The sequence below is a fragment of the Ips typographus genome, linkage group LG1 (genome assembly GCF_016097725.1).
Source record: "Ips typographus isolate SLU linkage group LG1, UJ_Ityp_2.0, whole genome shotgun sequence".
Taxonomy (NCBI): domain Eukaryota; kingdom Metazoa; phylum Arthropoda; class Insecta; order Coleoptera; family Curculionidae; genus Ips; species Ips typographus.
Genome location: NC_138422.1, coordinates 20,028,528 through 20,043,080, shown reverse-complemented (window position 1 = coordinate 20,043,080; position 14,553 = coordinate 20,028,528). Strand labels below are relative to the sequence as shown.

Below are 14,553 nucleotides of genomic sequence, written 5' to 3'. Positions count from 1 at the left end.
TGTTCTACTGAGTCCTGCCTTTCTGCATTTATTATCTGGTTTACCATTTAGGAAGAGTTGGTGGGCTTCTTGAGTGGGTGTTGAACGTTTGTGTTGGAGCTTTGTTTTGTTTTGGATCGCCGTCTGGTTTATCAGATTCCATGTCATTTTGCTGCTGTGTGACATGCCCATTCGTTCCAAGGTTTCTATCAATTTTTCTTGTCCGGCTTTTCCTTCGCTCAATGCAGTCCCACACTCTGCAGGTTATAGTTTCTTCGCAAGATGGGTCTTGAGCAAATAGTTCTTTAGGTTTATCAAAGGTCTGCTTGGAAGTGTTTGACAACGCTGGGATGTATTGTTGTCCGCACCCTCTTGGTATGTGCCACTTTGATACCCTTTGCATGATTTGCACAAAGGTTTGATAGTTTTCTGGGGTTTTCACTTTTCAGCTCCGCGTCAAGATTTGTGGAGAATTTGGTTCACCTTGCCCTTTTGAAGTTGAATCTGCTTTGAAAGGGTATTTCTCATGCAGTTGATCATCCTGCATTTGAACCTTACGGCTTTTAGGCAGGACTATACAGGGTGACCGTATCCGTAGGAGTTCGGATGCAGGAACCTGGATATGGTGTGCCAAACACTCATGTTAGTGTAAATGTAAATGTATATTGCCAGCAAAAATTAATTTGTTACATAAAAATAATAATAAATTGTATCTGGTTTCCTTTTACAACGACTGTGCTGAGCATTCAAATAATACACACCTAATACAGGGTGTCCCAAATTTGACTGTTAACGTTTTCTAACGCCTTGGAGTGTTCGACATTAAAAATTATCTTTGCTAGTTTTTCAAAACATCGATTGTTTTTTTAATAAAATGGAATTTTATTACCAAAAACCATGGAACTTAAGGAAAACCGTTACACGTTTACAACGTTTGTTAAGTTAGTCGTTCTTGATTATAAAATGTAATTTTCTTCAAAAGCGGTCGGTTTTTTGAAAAATTACCGAAAGTAATTCTTCAGTCTTAGATTTTAGAAAATGCTTTTAAAGTTTACCCATTTCTTCAGTTACGTAGAAGTTGTGCCAAAAGAATCATTGTCAATCAAAATCTCCGCCACTGCTTTATGCAAAATCAATCGATTTACACCAAAAACTTTTCCTAATAGAGATTCCTGCAAAAGTAGCTTTGAGTGCGACAAACGGTTCCGGAGATTTTACAAAAAAAAACGATATTTATAATTTTTTCTGGCAAAGAGGCATTTAAGAGGGTTATGTTTATAGGAACTTTTTCCTCATATTTTTGGGTGTACTATACCTTTTTACAGATTGTAAAACCTCTTCAGGGACACTGTCTGTAAATGAACAAACACCCTGTATGGCGAGGCATCATGTCACCGCACCATAACACTTTCAGGTTAAAACCACTAAGGCTTCTTATGACTATGCGCCTATGAATGTGACCGTTCTAATTGTTAATACCACGAAAAATTCTTTTGTTTGTCACGGTGTACTGCCGATAGAAAATGTTCTTTTTAAAATTTTTAGTGCACTATTTTTACAAATCTAAAATTATAGAAGAATTTGTCTAAATTCAACCGAAAGTGAAAAAAATGTTAAATAAACCACGGTCAGATTCCACTTGAATTGTTGGAAGAGGTAAAGTTTTTCGTTCCCAATGTCGGTGGTTTTTTATTTTTTTAGGAAAGAGTCAATAACCGTTTTATTACAGTGACGATTGTAAAATTGCGGGACCGAATAATTATATGCAACAGACTATCTGTTTTCAACCTATTTTTTGTATAAAGTGTAGCTTTTACCTTAATTCTACTAATTGTATTGAACTACATTTTCGCTAAAAGGCACTAGTTATTAAGTAAAGGCAAACATTTTAGTCCGCCAAATAATGACATTAAACGAGGTGTGTTAAAATCCGGTTCGCTGATAAAATTCTGTGCAATAAAAATGAGTAACACTATCGAAAAATGCGTCAGTTTTACTTGGTTTTACTTTGTAAGAGTTGTTCCTCGAACACGCTGTGTAATCTTCCACTGAGATGGGCAAACAAAGGGTGAATTTTGCTCGAAATTCATTGACCTTGAAAGGCCGGCGACCTTCTTTGGGCAACCACAAACTGCACCAAATTATGCCCATGAACACGTCATGTTAAAACATGTTTTCAACGACACCCATTTTGGATGTCATTGAGACAAAATTTTTGGATTAGTTAGGGTTTTACCTGTAATATAACGATAAATATTTAAGTTATGTGGCTGCAGGACGTCCGTGTGATTTGTATTTGCCAACCAGTACCCTAATGGTACTAAACATTAAAACGAAGTTGGTCGTTAAAGCGATGGGTCACCCACACTTTCTTTAAACGAGTTTGCTTTCTGAAATCCTACCTTTATAGACATGTAGTTATATTTTTTGGCATAAATAGAGAGTTTAGTCTGGATTGATTTAAACTTGTCAGGAAGTGGTTAGTAATCAGGAAAAGTCAGATATTGTCAATAATACAAATACTTAGCAGATTTTGCTGTAAGACGTCAGATGCCACAGCTTAATAGTGTACAAAGATCCCAAATTATTGTCCATTTGGTGGATGATCTCAGTATAAGAGCCATTGCTCACTTAATAAATGTTAACAAAAATACAATTCAAAAACTCGATGGCAAACTGAGGGGACATTGTGGACTGAGGGGCTCAAGAGCTACAACACAAACCCAAAATAATAAATTGATACATTATTTAGAAGAAAATTTCTTTGAGGTTGCAAGAAAAGCCATTTAGCATACATATTTCCCAGCATCTTGCAGTACAAAAAGTTTTTTGAATATGAAAGTTTCAAGGACCATTTTCAAGATACTTTTAATATACCACTATGAATCATCCTGTGTGGTTCGCGTATAAAATATTAAGCTTAGAGTATTTAAAAAAATACAAACAGAAAAATAAAAGTGCACTATTCAAAGTATATTTAAGAAAATTTTCAGTTCAATAAACCATACCAAAGCAAAAACATGAAATCCAGTTTTCCAGGGTTCTTTTGAGACACACAGTAAATATACTAGAACGTAAAATTAACAATTGGCCAGTATGTGCACCTGTTAACTAGTTCCATGCTAAGATTAGAGAAATGTGTATACAGTGCGTTTTTTTTAACGCGCAACATAGGATTTTACGTGTTAAATTTTTAAGCACATGTCAGACCATGTTATTTTAGAACTACAAGTATAAAACTTGACGGGTGGCTGTTTCGTACCGTGAAGCTTAAGCAAGTTTACCAATTGGGCCTAAAAAGTGATTATAAACTTGCAAAAAATCATCTTTTTTCGAAAAGATTTTATCTTTCCATACTCCCTGTATGTATGATAGGTGCTTGTTGTTTTTGATACTGGCACGGCAGGTAGCAGGTAAAATTTGGCGTAGAAAGTAAAACAGGGTGATCATTATCTTTATATCAAGAAAGTTAAGAACAAAAGAGGTATTTTTATAAGTGAATTGTTCAAAGTGACCTCAGTTTGAAGCCAAATAGTATTCCAAACAATCATAAAATGCCCTTTTGACGTTCAAAAGATGTCGGGCCATGATGCAGTCAAAATATGTCACTCTACCTGCTACCTGCCCTGTCGATATCAAAAACAAAATAAAACAATGCATATAGGGAGTATAAAACGATAAAAACTTTTCGAAAAAAAAATGATTTTTTGCCAGTTTTTAATCACTTTTTAGACAAAATTGGTAAACTTACTTAAGCTTCAGGGTACTAAAGACACACTCGTCAAGTTTTAGACCTGCAGTTCCAAAATAACATGGTCTAATATAGGCTTAAAAATTTAACACGTAAAATCCTATGTTGCGCGTTAAAAAAAACGCAATGTATAGAACACGATTGGAAATTACTATTTTATGTAACTTACATATTTATTTATTTCTAATTCATAAATCTAATGTTCTTTTCTCAGAATTCTGTCGGGTGCATAAAATAAAACATTTCCTTCAACTGGTTACGTAAACATGGTGTATGTCATTTAAATTGTGACGTTATTAAAATATTGTGCTCTTGAATTTAAAAGTTAAGTAATTTACAAATTAACATAAAATTTGCCATAAACGTATGTAACACGTACGTAATATGTGGTTTTACTCGACTCGTCCATTTATGGATTCGATTGTAGGCTCGATGTGCCATAAACTGATCGGTCTCGTAAAACCCTACATTGCGTACACCTTGCATAAGTAACTATTAAAATAAGTTGTATAATATAATGCACAATAATACTGTTTCTCTTAAGGGGATCGGTAAAGACTTTACGTTTTTCGATCGCGATGCTTGGCCTACGTGTAGAAAAATATATAAAAAACATTGTTCGTTCTTTGTTTCTGTCGATAAAACTACGGCAGTGTTAACGCAGACATTACTGTTTAAGCAACGAGGCTCCTAGAGTGATATGGAACAAAGATGCAAGATTTCCGCTCCTTAATTCGAACAATTTTTTAGTCCCATCTTTTAACCCAAATTACAACTTTAATTTTTAACTTATATGCGTGATTTTTTTTTTATTAAATAGCTAAAGGTTTGGGGAATGTGCGAAAGTTATTTTTGTCACCAAAAAAGTTTTGCAGGTAGGAAAAATAGTGACTTGAAAATTATGGTAATTTTAGCATTTTGTTTTAATGCTTCTAGATATTTTGATTGACGTACTATTAAAATTATATTGACTTTCGCACATTCTAGCAAATGTCTTCTTTCATATGCCGTTTAAAAAACAGCAATACCTATCCTAGTTTTTTTTTAATTTGGGTTAAAAGATTGTCATAAAATGCATTGAATCTCCCATAAGAGGTTTTGCTTTACCGATGCCCTTAACTTATAGTGCTTATTACTCTGACTTTTTATTTTATTTTTTAATGCAGTAAAATGAAAAACAGGATTTCTAACAGACATTTATAGGTTGCATGTGGTTGTCAATTCATAATGAATGATTATATTATGTCCTTATGATCTATCCTAACTAAGATAAGTCTATAATCCATATTTTGAATGGTAATTCCCACATTTTTTAAATATTTGTATTACAGCATTGAGTCATTCACGAAATTGTTTTGAAAAATAATAATGTTATATTTAGTTTGTCGGGTGGTTAAATATAAATATTATTAAGATGGGAATATACAATTGTCATTCTACTTAAAGTGAATCAAAGTAACACCTGATCATGTAAACATACATGTTCTATACGTACATTATTATTTTATATGCATTTATCTAATCTAAATAAAGTTGATAAACTGACGGTATTCTGTCTTTTGTAATGCTAGCTGCTTTATACTAATTTTTGTCCAGGAGGTACATAAGTGTCTTGTATCAGCAGTAAAAAATAGAAAGAACCTCAATCTCATGCTATGGCTAGTAAGTTGTCATGCAGTTTATTAAATCCACCATAGTAATAATTGTTGTAATTCAATTTAGACATACTCTGGCCTTTTCTGCGTGGTGGTCAATCCCTACAAAAAGTTACCAATTTACACAGAAAAAATCATGGAAAGATACAAAGGAATCAAACGGCACGAAGTCCCGCCGCACGTATTTGCCATCACAGACACCGCTTATCGATCTATGTTGCAAGGTAAGCCGGTCAAACTTGAATTAAATCCGCCATTTAAAAATACACCAGTGATTTCATATACAACGATTTGTTTTTTTCAGAACGAGAAGACCAGTCAATTTTATGTACGGGAGAGTCGGGTGCCGGCAAAACCGAAAACACAAAAAAAGTCATCCAGTATCTGGCCTACGTAGCTGCTTCCAAATCTCCAAAAAGCTCAGGAGCGGTACGTAGCTTAACACAATTGCCGAACCACTGAAATATTCAGAAATATTCGTTGTGATCCATAACAAAATGCTTTTTAGTGAGTGAAACATTCTAGGTATTGGCAAATACCTGGATAATTGGTGCATTTACAAAACAAAAAGTCGAGTGACAGGAACGTTTCTCAATTAGTAAAGAGTTTCTACAAAATAAATTGTTCTGGAGTTTTTCAAAAATCTCATTTCATTCATTAGGTGTCACAAAAAAGGAAATTAATAAACTCCATTATTTCGACATCTATAAGAGTCGTTAACCGTGATTTTGAAAGTGTTACACTTCCAAAACAATGAATGAAATTCAGTTAAATTTTTCTTTGAGGAATTGTTCAATTTGTCAGGGTGTCACAATATAACTATTCGTAGTTTTCAGAAGTGATAGAGGGCATAACATTTTTTATTCATGAAGTGGTGGCCGGAAATTTCTCTTCAAGTCAAGATAAATTACAAATTGACAATTAAAATTCTTCAACATTGAGATCAAATTAAATAAAGTTAATTCATAGTAACCTTTGAAAAGTTGTACGTTTTGCAAATTAGTCTTTATCAGATAAAATATTGTTTGATTGAAAATGCATTGTTTCGAACTATTGACTGAGCAGGCATGCATGGTTATGGTAGTGTTAAGTAAGCACTGCGAATTTATGCGGAGCAGCATCTTCAGCGTCAGCAATTTTACTTGAATAAAAAACCATGAACCAAGAGTTTATACGAGTGTATTATGCCATACAAGATATGGCTATTTTAATACACACTGTAGTCACATTGGGAACAAAGAAAATCTTCACGCCATTCACAAGTTATATCATCATCAATGGAAGTTTTCTGTTAATATTTGGGCTGGGATTGTTGACAATAATTATGTAGTGGGACCATATTTATTTACTGCACGATGAGATGGTCATGTGTATAGGATTTTTCACTGGTCTCATTCACTGCTGGACACAAGCCTATCTTAGCCTAGCTAGACCATCTTGCTCAGTCTTGGGCATCTTAGATCCAGTTTGAAGATATCAAATGGTCTGTACATTGAGTCGGTGTGCTTCAACTCTGGGACGCCTATTTTTCTCCTCGTCCATCTATTGAATCTCTCTGACATTCTTGCGGCAAGGCCAGCCCAATTCCATTTTAAGTGTGTGATTCTTTCAATTGTGTCCGTAACTTTTGTTCTTCTATGTAGTTCTTCATTTCTGATATTATCTCACAATGTCACTCCTAACATAGACTTCTCCATGGCTTAGTTAATCTTATTTTATTGATAGTTTTGAGAGAGTTTGAGGAGAACGCATTGGTCAAACACCTTTCGTTTAAGACACATTGTAATATCTGACTTGAATACATGCCTCCTGCCTGCCAAAAGCAGCCCAAGTCACTACTATCCTTCTGTTCAGTTTGAATGTCTGGTTGTCCCTTCCTATTCAGATTTCGTGTCCTAGGTATTTGTACGATGTTACGTATTGAATCTCTTTTCCCTCTAGCATTAGGTTAGAGCTGAGAAGTAAGTTTATCATAAATTGAGTTTTAGCGATGTTGATTTTTGGGAAGCTGCGGACATTTCTGAGACCATTTAGTTTGCCTCGTCAAGTCGGTCTGAGATCAGCAGAATATCGTCGTCAAAGGTGGTTCAGCTTTTCGCCATCACGTTTATGCCCTTGTTGTCTAATTCAATCTTTTTAAACATATATTCTAACAGGGTTGTGAAAAATTTCGAAGGAATGTGTCGCCTTATTCCGCGATCTGTATTTTTACTTTTGCAGTTGTGGAAACTGTGTGAATATGGAAGTGTAGCAATAAGGTCTATAAGACAGTTAGCGAGAGCTTTAGGCTTGTTGTATTCTAGGCTTTTTTCTATAAGTGATTCTATCGCTTTGTATTCACCTCCTAGTTTGATGGCTTCTACAACAACATCGTCTTCGCCAGGAGTATTGTTCTTCATTTCTGATAATACTTTAGTTATTGTTGGCATCTTCCGATCCTTGGTTTATTATGTAGGGTATATTTTCTGATACTCCTACTTGATTCAGGTTTCTATATAAATAGTTTGGTGTAAAAGTCCTACTCTACAATTTTTAACATTTCCTCTCTGATGCTTGTTATTTCTCCTCTGTCATCTTCCAGTTTAGTTATTTCAGCTTTTTTTTCTATTTTTGTTGTGTAGTACCCTCAAGTTTTTATTTTCTTCTATAACTCTAGTCACCCATTAATTGTTGTAGTTTCTGATGTCAGTCTTTACAGCTTTTGTTAAATCTTTATTCAGGTTTCTCAGCTCATCCTGATGTTGTTGGCATTTTTCTAGTGGTTTTCTTCTATGTTTCATCAATTTTGTACTGTTTGTAGAATGTTTATCGTCGTTTTCTGTTTGTTTCAAGCAGTGTTTCTTTCGAGCGCCGTTGATTGTCTCCACACGGTTTTTATTTATGTCTTTGAGATTCTGAGTCCAAACTAAACTGTTTATATCGTCATTTTTTGTGAGGGGATGAACCTGAAGAATGAAGAATTTTGTTTTGATTCTTGTAATTGTCCTGTATTAGCACACTATTAGTAATGAAAAATTTAATGATTCATTTTAATTAATCCTGCTAGTTGTGTAATATTTTTAGAATTGTCGAAGTGAGATTAAATTTTTAAGTCAATATTTAAAGGAATTTGGTGTGAATACTTTACAAAATTTACAAGCTTCGGTAATTGTTCGATCACAAGCTGCCTATCTACATATTTGCTTTAGATTATTCTACTTATATCCTGTGCACCAAACTTTCTGTTCACCTTAATATAATTGCAACTTTTAAGGTTTATCTTTAATTATGAAGGGATCACAAGATTATATTATTCTCGACACTATCTTTGTAAATTGATGTTTAATTTATTCTTTTCTCTTATTTGCATGTCACCTTTGGGAACTGCAGCAAAAAGACCTTATCGTAAGTAGTTATATATTACACTTTTGCTACTTTTTTAGACTAGAGAATTAGTGAAACAAGGTTTTTTTAGTTTGTCTAAGTTAAGTTCATCAATCTAACAATTTTCACGCACAAACCATTTTATGCTTTCTACTCCTACACTTGCATGTAAGATTTTTCTTTTCGCTAAAACTGTATTCATATTGGTGACCCACACACTGCATGTTTCAAGGTGACCATTTTTCCTTTTATAATTACTTTGCGTTTTAATTATGTGTTAAACATCAACTTATCGTTTTTCGCCAAAAAAAAAATCATCTGACACAAGTTACTCAGTTGCTTTGTTCCATTTATTATTTTATGTCTCTCATTATTTTCTTTATTAAGTCATGAAGGTATATTGCAGCCATATATTCATCTGCCACTCATGCTTATTTGGCATTGTCCATGTGGGTGTTTAGGAATATATTCCTGTCAAGGTTTTTAGTTTATATGTGACTATAAAAGCTCTCTGAAGGCTTCATTTATGTTATCGTTAACATTGTAGACAGTTGCTAGACCGTTAATACCAATTGGTAATTATTGCCCTGCTTAAGGCATGGTTTGAAACGCCGTTGCCTAATAATTGTAATGGTTGAATAACTCTAAATTTATTTCCTCACAGCCGTTTATCAATTAAATGTTATGGCTCTGCTTGATTGTTGATCTGTAAAAATATGGTTTGACACTCTGTACCGAAACTTAGTAGCTTAATTTTACAGTCATATTTTTATCACAAATGTGTTTATAACAGGACTAGTTTTTGCTCTAACAATAGTATGATTCAAGAAATGGTTCATAATAATTTAAAAAATAATTTGTTTTATAACATTAAGTGCATCAGTACAGGGTGTTTCTTTGTTACACTACAAAACTTTAGGGTCTTGTGTTGGTGGCTTAGGCGCAATAGGGCGACAAGGTCTCGTATTGTTGTTAATCTTGACTTTTATCTAGAACAACTTGTGGTTATTTCAAATGGGATACATATACATATTTGAATTTTTCATAAAAATTATGCAAATACATAAATTTTTTACTTTTAAGATAATTTGCCATCTTATTAATTCACAAAATGACCTGAATACTTTTAACTGTACTTACCCTACAAATGTGTAAATAGGAAAAAAATCATACGTCTTTTCTATCGAATATAATCATGTGTCATTGTCAACCTTACTGTCACTATTCTGTTTCCTACGTTCAAGAATTGGGGTATTCAGTTTACCCTCTGATATTTCGAACCATAGTTAGGAAACACCCTGTATATCTGAACCAACTGAAAGTGTGTTTTTTACCTTAAAAATATTGTGATATTTTGTGTTTGGGAAATGGTATTCCGTTAGAAGTGAGAAGAAAAGTCAAATAAATTTTGCAAAAACCGTAATTATTAAAAAAAAAAACAAATTTAATACAATGTATGCAATATGTTCCGTTTAAATTAAGCTACCTACTTTCAGTATAACAGGAGGTGTCACCAGTCTGAGAATATTTTAGATGAGTTTTTCCCTCAACTTTAGTATGGTATTAAATTTTCGGAATTCCAATCCATTTTTCACAACGGATCGCGTGGTCCATCCTGTATTGGTAAACAATTGATTGCCTTTTGAAGATCCATTATTTTAGTTTAGTTTACAAACATCTGGTATCACAATTTTAGACAGACACCCTCTCAAAATTTTGAATGTATTCTATCAGTAATTGGTTAAATCCACTATCTTGTAGCTGGACTGCTGCTAAACTCATCATGCTAATGTCAAAAGTAGGCGTTTTTTAAGTTTACCCCTAAATGTAACAATTTCCATCACTTCGTTGGCAATCCTATAATAAGTCTTGTAAATTTTATATTAAGCCAGTTTTCCTTATTTTACATGCGTTCACAGATTCGGAAGAGCCCTAGCAGAGAGTTTTCGGTATGTAAATAATTGTGTAGTGTGTACTTCAAGCTAACCTATTTTTTCTTTTATTTTTTGATGGTTGCTTTATAGTATTAAGACAAATTGAAATTCAATGAATTCTGTTTTGCCGTTGGGATATCGCTCAACGTGGGTTGGGAAAAAAACTAAACTTTTTTATCAAATCGACTGGAATTCTGTAAATTCAGTTCAGTGTCATTCTTTCAAAATTACAACTTTACTGTTTTGTTCTGAGACATTTTCTAAACTGGATTTCAATCCATCGCAATTACATGCCAGTTATTTTTTAGCTTAAATTTAATCGCTTTAAGGTTTTGTTTTCATTTTTACATGTTTTAAAATCTTTGCATGACAAGTTGGTAAAAACAAAGGTAAAACTTGTTTTATGTTATTTAATTTATAAAATTACTAGAATTAACTCAACCATCAATTTCTAGCTTTATCAGATATAATAAATTAAATATTGATATTGAAAACAATAAAGTTGTCTTTATCTTCAATTCAAATGTCAATTTAGAGTCGACAGCTCTATCAAATCTTGAACTTTTAATAATAAATCAGTCAATTTTTGTTAACAATAATAAAAAGTTTTTTCTGTACTAAAACTACAGCAGCAAACACTCCTATCATGGTCAATATTTCAAAATTAATTTATTGGATTAACGATGTTATTAATTTGGAATAAATATATAAGTGTGAAAAAAAACAAAGAACCTTATGACCGGTTGTAATTAGTAATCCTAATTAGTGATAACACACAAGTGTTGCTAATATTCTTAAATAGCATTAAACTTTAATATGCAACAAAGCTGATTTTTAACAAGACGTGTTGTCTAGATGTAGTAAAAATTCCAACCAAAACTGATTATGTATTTGTGTGTGATAAGGCAAAGTCCGTTTTGCTGGTTGCCATTTGAAAATGCAAAATTTCAATTTTTAATTACTGCACGCTTGTTTGTTTTGTCTGTTATTAGTATTATGTACTTAGTGTACAGTGTTTTATTTTTGGATTAAACCTATTCGAAAATGCTGCACCTAGCAATTGGTTGAAAACAAACAAATTTATTGTTCAAGTATTTTAAATTAAGGTGATCATGTTGGTTTATTAGCATTTATTGGTATATCTTAAGCATGATTGAGTTATTTAACTTATTAACTAATTAAAGATTTTTTCTTAATCAAAAGGTATCAAAATCTACTCCAATAAACGCAGTCCAGCTAGTTTTTTCAGTTATCATCAACTAATTTTTTTTCTATATATCAAACACAACCTAACATTACCAAAACGATTTATTAAAAGTTTTGATAAGTATCATGTAGTTGCTTACACATTTGTCTTTATTTTAATAGTTTGTCAGACCAACCGACTAAATTCGCAACTTATTATGGAAATTCTTCAATCTTATATGGTAAATTTCTGGTCGTAAAACCAGTTAATGGTAGTGTTTAGATAAGTTGCTATCATTGTGTGGTTCTTATGAAAATTACTTGCAAGAATAGTTTTATTTTCAGGTAAAAGTGCCTCTAATAAGCAAAAATTGTCTGCTTTAAAGTGAATGTCTTTGCATGTAGTATATGTATTTGAGGAAAATTGTAGATTTAGCTTCATTGCTTACACTATTTTAATTATTAGAACATAAGCAGTGCTAACGTAATTATTGCAATCAACCACTTAATATAACGTTATATACGTTATATATAAATATACTTATTATAACGTTAAATTGTTATTTATTACTAATAATTTTGTATGATTTTAGGGTGGTTTAGAACACCAACTTCTTCAAGCTAATCCAATACTCGAAGCGTTTGGAAATGCCAAAACAATTAAGAATGATAACTCATCAAGATTCGTAAGTGGTTATTTTGGTTATTTTAGTTATGTCAATATTAATGTTGTTTGCTTGGATATACATTTATCTTTGTATGTACATAGAGTCAAGTTTTTGTCTTTTTTTGTATTAGGAAATAATAAATTAGTTCTGTTTGAATCGTTAACCAAGAATGGTTAAGTTCTTTGTAGTAAAGTTCAATCGAATAGCAAATTATTTCAAATATCTACCATTTGGATGAGAAAATCGTACGAAGTAACCGAAACACGATATAAACCGAATTAATATTACCTAATTTGAATAAAAACAAAACAATAGTTATAAAAATCTACACTTTTAAGTGGCAGGATTTAGGCAGTTTATAAGTTTTTGGTTTCTTTTTTAATAACTAACTTATTACAAGAAGACATACAAGTCTATAAAAAACAGCTTAAATTTTTTTTTTTAACGAAAATGCTGTGTTTGACACATTGAAGTAGTTATATTTTTATATGTGATTTTTATCACTATTTATTACTGCTGTTAGCTTTATTTAAAAAATATAAACTTGACTCTATAACTGGTGTTCTAAGACTGGTTTTCTATGACAATTTGTTTTTTGCATTGCCTAAAATTTTTATTTAAACTTTAGGGTAAATTTATCAGAATCAACTTTGATGCGTCCGGATATATTGCTGGTGCCAATATCGAAACATACCTCTTGGAAAAATCACGTGCCATAAGACAAGCCAAGCTAGAACGTACATTCCACATATTCTACCAGCTTTTAGCAGGTGCCTCTACTGAACAGAAAAGTAAGTATTGAGAAGGTGTTAACATAATATGATATGAGATATGTATCAATAATAATTTTACGCACATACGGATCGGTAGGGTTTGTTTGTGCCCAGGTTAAAGGACGGAAATAATGATTTTACGCCCTTGTGTTTTTGATTATTTTTACGGTTCATCTTTGGGGACAGATTGTGTTCTAAATTGCTTCTAAAAGGTTTGTAGAGCGCCCAGTGGGCTATTGTGGCAATCTAACACTCGATGTAACATAATGTTAGAATGTCTTTTCAGCCTTTGAAAGTTTGAAATTGTTCTTCAAGTTATGTCTTATTTATACTTAAGGTTTAACTAACTTTGTTGTAGATGCAACAATTTTCAGTAACAAGGTTTTAGACCGTTCTAAAAGCTTTTAGAGTTTCTATAGTGTTTTGAAAGCTTCTGAAATCTTTTTACACTACCTCAGGATTTTTTAGAAGGCTTTTGCTCAGTTTTTTAAAGAGTCCATTAAAAGTTCTGGTCTGCTTTAGAGGGATATGGAAATCTTGGAGAGTTCTAGAAATTTTTTGAAGCTTTCAAACTGCTCTAGAATCATACCGAAGCTTTTAGACTGTTTTGAAATCTTCCTAAAGCATCTAGGCTAGTTGAAGAGCATTTTGAAGCTTATAGACTGTTCTAAAGGCATTTAGAAGTTTCTGTGCTGCTTCAGGAGACTTTGAAAACTTCTAGAAACTGTTTTGGAAGCTTTTAGGGTTTATATAGTGTTTTGAAAGCTTCTGAAATCTTTTTAGACTACTTTAGACTACCTCAGGAGCATTTTGGACAGCATATTAAAGGTTCTGGACTGCTTTAGAGACATTTGGAAATTTTAGGTAGTTCTAGAAATTGTTGAAAGCTTTTAAACTGTTCTAGAATTACCCGGAAGCTTGTAGACTGTTTTGAAAGCTTCCGAAATCATTTTAGACATTTTAGGAGCATTTTAAATCTTTTTGGACAGTTTAAGGAGCATATTGAAAGTTCTGGACTGCTTTACAGGCATTTGGAAACTTAGACATCAGTTTTAGAAGAAGTTAAACTGCTCTAAAGTATACGGAATCTTTTAGACTGTTTTGAAATCTTTTGAGTGCTTCTGGACTAGTTGAAGAACATTTGGAAGCTTCTAGGCTGTTTCGACAGCATTTGGAAGCTTCTAGACTGCTTTGGAAAGATTATCACTACTTTGGAAGCATTTTGAACCTCGAGCTTCTTTGACC

The 14,553-nt window shown here is 32.7% G+C and overlaps 1 protein-coding gene across 5 annotated transcripts in view; it reads left to right on the top strand.

Moving 5' to 3' along the window:
- zip (myosin heavy chain 10) overlaps window positions 1-14,553 on the top strand; it is a 60,458-nt gene that overhangs the window by 25,329 nt on the left and 20,576 nt on the right. For 3 of the 5 annotated variants that reach the window (XM_081983729.1, XM_081983745.1, XM_081983763.1), the window contains exons 2-7: window positions 5,453-5,609; window positions 5,690-5,814; window positions 8,755-8,769; window positions 10,668-10,697; window positions 12,461-12,553; window positions 13,164-13,326. In XM_081983729.1, the coding sequence (XP_081839855.1) occupies window positions 5,453-5,609; window positions 5,690-5,814; window positions 8,755-8,769; window positions 10,668-10,697; window positions 12,461-12,553; window positions 13,164-13,326 (583 nt within the window). The remainder of the gene's footprint in view (window positions 1-5,452; window positions 5,610-5,689; window positions 5,815-8,754; window positions 8,770-10,667; window positions 10,698-12,460; window positions 12,554-13,163; window positions 13,327-14,553) is intronic. The other 2 variants (XM_081983739.1, XM_081983752.1) reach the window with 1 other exon arrangement.